Source organism: Quercus lobata, chromosome 5 (genome assembly GCF_001633185.2).
Source record: "Quercus lobata isolate SW786 chromosome 5, ValleyOak3.0 Primary Assembly, whole genome shotgun sequence".
NCBI lineage: Eukaryota > Viridiplantae > Streptophyta > Magnoliopsida > Fagales > Fagaceae > Quercus > Quercus lobata.
In genome coordinates this window covers 10,003,778-10,009,326 of record NC_044908.1, presented here as the reverse complement: position 1 = coordinate 10,009,326, position 5,549 = coordinate 10,003,778, and the positions used below count along the sequence as shown (strand labels likewise).

At 37.5% G+C, this 5,549-nt stretch overlaps 1 protein-coding gene across 1 annotated transcript; it reads left to right on the top strand.

The window, feature by feature from the left end:
* Window positions 1–2,955: 2,955 nt before the first annotated feature.
* LOC115989910 (receptor-like protein EIX2) lies at window positions 2,956–5,078 on the top strand. The gene is made up of 2 exons (XM_031113783.1): window positions 2,956–3,445; window positions 4,135–5,078. Exons 1-2 carry the CDS (start codon window positions 2,956–2,958, stop codon window positions 5,076–5,078), a joined length of 1,434 nt encoding a protein of 477 aa, XP_030969643.1.
* The last annotated feature ends 471 nt before the right edge of the window (window positions 5,079–5,549 follow it).

The following is a 5,549-nucleotide window of genomic DNA, read 5'->3' as shown; positions in this document are numbered from 1 at the left end:
AGCCATAGGCTTCAGCAACTTTTAAATCTCGATAGATGCTAGCTGTTGAACTAGCTGTCGAGTTTTAAAATCCTGCACTTTCTCACTTGATTCTTGGACAGACTTGCATGGTTTTAACACTTGAACTTGAAACTTTGTTTCTTGAAGCATTAAACACATCCTAGATCTACCCAAGTACAAGTAAAGTGTGTTTTATCAAAGGATTAGCCAATTACGTAAAATGTTAACATATGTTCCTAACATTAAATCACATATGTCCTAACAATCTCCTCCTTTGGCAATCCGTGACAAAATCACAACAAACAAATGAGATATAAGAGAAGTCATAAATCACTCAACTCATACTCACTTGTTGAATACAATAAAATCTATCATAACACAAACTCTTGAAAAATTTTGCAAGAAGAGAGTTTATGGCAAGTAGACTTTGACAACCTATATTTTTGAAACAGAAATAATAGATTGCATATATATAAGAAACATGTGTATAAAGATAGAAAAGAAACAACACATGGAGAGATAGGTGAAAGAACATACATCATTATATATAAAGCAGATATAAGTACAATGTATGTCAAAATGGTCACAAGACCAATATACAAGATGTAATGTATTTGAAATAGAGAGAAAAGAAAAAGATACATACAAGTCCTCACTACATCCCTTAAAAGTATGAACACTCTCCTTCACAAAAATCTCCTAATACTAACCCTCCCCCTATAAGTATGACTACTCTCATATCCAAAATTACTCCCCTTTTTTTGTCACGAGTGACAAAGGGGTAAATACATCAAGTAAACATCTCATCATCACTCGGCGAGTCATCATCATCATCCTCAGCATCATCAGCATTGTCGGAGCCATCACTCTCATCCTCAGATGCCTCGGGAGAGGAAGCCACTTTGTAACACCCATCATAGCCTGTCGCCACGCGATACGACTGACACGAATGTTCACCTGACACAACTCATCGCTGAGAGTGTCAAGGCAAGCATCCATGCGCACAAGCTGTGCCATGATGGCCTCAAGTGTCACTCTACCCGCTAAAGTAGAAGGAGCAAAGGTGGATGGAGCGGTAGAAGCTGGAGGTGCAGCCATCTGCGTCTTAGGCTGCCTTAAGCGAAGCTGTGCAAGACTCCGCTTAACGGTAGTAGCGTCAATGGCACGTATATATGAAAAATGGGGAGACACGGGAAATGAAACAGAAAAGTGGCGAAGGAGTCTCATGATAGTGGATGGAAAAATGAGCTTATCACGAGTCGCCATATCCCTAAAAACATTTATGAGGGAGAGTATAAAGTGTGAAGGGAAGTCAATAGTAAGACCCTTAATGAAGGATAGCAAAAACCGAGCACAAGGCTCTATGATGGTGTTATAATGAGACAAAGGATGAAGAATAAATGTCTTCACCATGTTAAGGATTCTCGGACCTTTAGCAAAGGCCGAGCATGAGGTGTTTTGACAATCACCCCATAAAGAAGGTGTCTCACAAAATAGAGACGAGAGTTTGTCTTTGGACACTGTCCGCAGATGCTCACAGCCAGGGTAGTCAGGATGCGCTACCCTAGGCATGTGTAGTACCTCAAATACAATATCTAGAGTAATTATAATGCGTATACCCCAAACACGAGTAGAAAATTGGGGTATAGAGTAATCAAATCCGTGCATATTGGAGTAGAACTCCTGTATGATCACGGAAGGGTACATGATTGGGGCGCTACTAGTGACTCCAAACCCCTATTATAGATGACAGTGGGCAGGTTAGTGTTAGAGAAGTTTGACAGAATTGCTTGGTGTTTCGAATGAATGCTTCATCGTGAGAAGTTCTCAAAGAAGTCTAATTTGGCCTTCTCATCATGGAACCGGACGTGAGAGGGAGTGGGGTCAGAAAGAGAAGAATAAGAAGATTCCCCAAAACGTTATCTTCTCTTATTCTTAAACGTTATCTTCTCTTATTCCCTCTCTTGAAATCTCCTTTTTTGACTTGCAAGTAACAATAATAAAACTTTTCTTTTAGTTGTTTCTCTCTCTCTCTCTCTCTCTCTCTCTCTCTCTCTCTCTCTTTTTGAGTTAATAGTAAACGGAGATCCCAGAGTCTTCCTTCCATTCTGTACTTGCTATCGTTAATTAACTACTGCATCAACAGCGAGGTATGTTCAATACGTATGGCTTAAGTCAACAGGTCGAAGTCTTCATAAAAATAAATAAATAAATAAAATTTTTGAATTTTTTGAAGAAGCACTATATATTTATATTATTATCACGAGCTCGTAGTCACACTAAGCTTTTCTTCCTTCAAACTTCTCTTTGAACCTTCATTTCTTAAAGCTTTTTGTCATGGGTGCCTCTTTCGCTACTCGTGCTTTCCTTACTGTGGTTCTCTGCTACAACCTTCAGTTTCACCTTTTTCAAAGTAGAGTCAAATGAGGTCTCTTGCAATGAAGAAGAGAAACAAGCACTTTTGAGCCTCAAACGAGGTCTAATTGATCCTGGGAGTCGACTCTCCTCTTGGTCTAATCAACAAGATTGCTGTAGATGGGACGGAGTTTGATGTGACAACAACACTGGTCGAGTCATAGAGCTACAACTCAATTGTTCATCGAATGCTGACAAATCGTTGGACCCCAAAAAGAGGTTAGGTGGTGTGATTAGTCCTTCATTGCTCCAGTTAAAATCTTTGAATTACTTGGACTTGAGTAGGAATGACTTAATTGTGCTCGCATACCAAGTTTCCTTGGTTCAATGGGCAATCTCACATATCTTGACCTTAATACAAATAGATTTTGTGGGCTCATTCCTCATCAACTTGGAAACCTTTCAGGTCTTCGCTATCTAGATCTTGGTTATAATCATCTTTATGCATATAACCTTCATTGGATGTCTAGTCTATCTTCCATTCAATACCTTAATCTAAGCTATGCTGACCTTCACACAAAAGTTGATTGGCTTCAAATAATGAGTAAGTTCTCATCTCTTTCAGAGCTATTCTTGTACTATTGTCAACTTGATAGTCTAAATCCATCTCTTGGATTTGTCAATTTCACTTCTATTCGAATCCATCATCTTTCCTATAATCTTTTTGATCATGAGATACCTAATTGGCTCTCTAATTTGACAAGCCTTATACAGCTTGGCCTAACCTACAATTCTCTAAAAGGCGAGATACCACCAAGCATTTTCAATTTTCAGAACTTGGAGTATCTAACATTGGGTTTCAATAAGCTAACTGGAAAAATTCCAGAATCCTTAGGGAAACTTAAGCGTCTAATGCATCTCGACCTTCAAGGTAATTCTTTTAGTGGTCCTATTCCTTCATCCATTGGGAATTTATCTTATATCGAGCAATTATCCCTCCACAAAAATCATATCAATGGCATTGTTCCAAAGAGTCTTGGGCTTCTCTCAAATTTAAAGAAGCTATCTATTGGAAATAATCTCTTAACAGGCACTATTGATGAAGCACATTTTACCAAACTCTCAAAATTAATTTACCTAGAAATTTCTCAAACACCTTTGTTCTTTAGTGTGAATTCTAATTGGGTTCCTCCCTTTCAACTTCAATATGCCGAGATGAGCTCTTGCAAGATAGGCCCCAACTTCCCTACATGGCTACGAACACAAAGATCCCTTAAAGTTTTGCAAATGTCAGAGTCAGGAATTTCGAGCAATCCTCCAGATTAGTTTTGGAGTTGGATTTCAAATAGTAGAATAATTGATCTCTCTGGAAACCACATAGAAGGAGATATATCAAGCATAATGTTGAATTCTAGTGTCATAAATTTAAGCTCTAATCATTTCAAAGGTCAAATGCCACAATTATCCGCCAATGTCAAAAAGCTCAATATTGCTAACAATTCAATTTTTGGACCGATTTCCACTTTCTTATGCAAAAAGATGAATAGAAAGAATAGATTATTCATTTTTGGAGGCATCACAAAATCTTTTCTCACTGCTGGAAGAATTTGCAATCTTTGACCTATCTAAACTTGGGAAGCAATAGTTAATCGGGTAGAATTCCTTACACTATGGGCTCTTTAGTTGCTCTCCAATCACTGCATTTACAAAACAATAGCATCTCAGGGGATATTCCTTCATCATTTCAAAATCTCTCACAATTAAAACTCATTGATGTAGGCGAAAATCATTTTCAAGTGACCATACCACTTTGGATTGGACAAATGACAAGTCTTAGGGTTCTTCATCTTAGATCTAATGGATTTAAGGGCCACATACCTCTACAAATATGCCAACTTTCTTCTCTTATGGTGTTGGATCTTGCCAATAATAGCTTATTGGGGCCCATACCAAAGTGCTTGAATAATATCAGTGCTTTGAAAATACCCAATACTAGAGACTTTGTTTATTTTGATAATGAAACTTTGAGATATGACTGGTATGTTGAGAATCTTGTGTTGGTTCCCAAGGGGAATGAATTAAAATATGAAGAGACCCTTAGATATGTGAGAATCATAGACCTTTCAAGTAACAACTTGTCTGGATCAATTCCTATTGAAATCTCACTTCTTTTGGAACTACGTTTTTTGAACTTGTCTCGAAATCAATTGGTGGGAAAGATTCTTGAAAAAATTGGGAGCATGATAGGGTTAGAGTCAATTGATTTCTCACGAAATCATCTATCTGGTAAAATTCCTCCAAGCATGTCTAAGTTGACATTTCTTTGTCATTTAGATTTGTCATACAACAATTTCTTAGGTAGAATTCCTTCAAGCACCCAGCTTCAAACTTTTGATGCACTTAGCTACACTGGCAATCCTCAACTTTGTGGTGTTCCTCTTGCAAAAAATTGCACAGTAGACAAAGAACCTTCAAATAGAACACCAATTGGCAAAACTGAAGATCACTCTGAAAATTATAGCTTCTATATGGGTTCTGAGGTTGGTTTCATTGTTGGCTTTTGGGCAGTTTGTGGAGTTCTCTTCTTCAAAAGGAACTGGAGGCATGCTTATCTTGTATTTCTCGATGTCATAAAGGATTGGGTTTATGTGACTATAGTTGTAAACGTGAATTGTTTCCTGGAAAAGTTACGAAGCTGCCGAAGGCATCATTACCTACTTTGAATATAATTCAGGTATTGCTTCAAACAGAATGTCCTTAATATTGGTTCGTTCATCTTAATGTATTAGTCACTAATTTTGAATAAATGATTCAATTCATATCTAAACATGATAGTCATTTCAGAAATATGCCATATCTTTAGCCTCATTCTACATTTGCAGCTAGCCCATTAGCTTTGAAATAGAGTTCATTTATAAATTTAGACTTTACTTAGAAACATTTGAAGAGGATAGAGGTGAGGGGGTGTCATGGGAATATCCTAAAGAGGAGCAAAGTGGTATTATGACAACATAAATTTCTCAATGACATGCATCGTTAATTAAGTTGTGTACAAAGGTTTTTTTTTTTAAGTACAGTGCATATCATGATTTCTTACCTCAGGTGCTATTAGGGGTATGTAGCCAACCTAGATCCTCCAAAACCAATCCAATCCATAGGGTTGAGTCGGTATTTTAGGGTTGATGGGTTGGGTT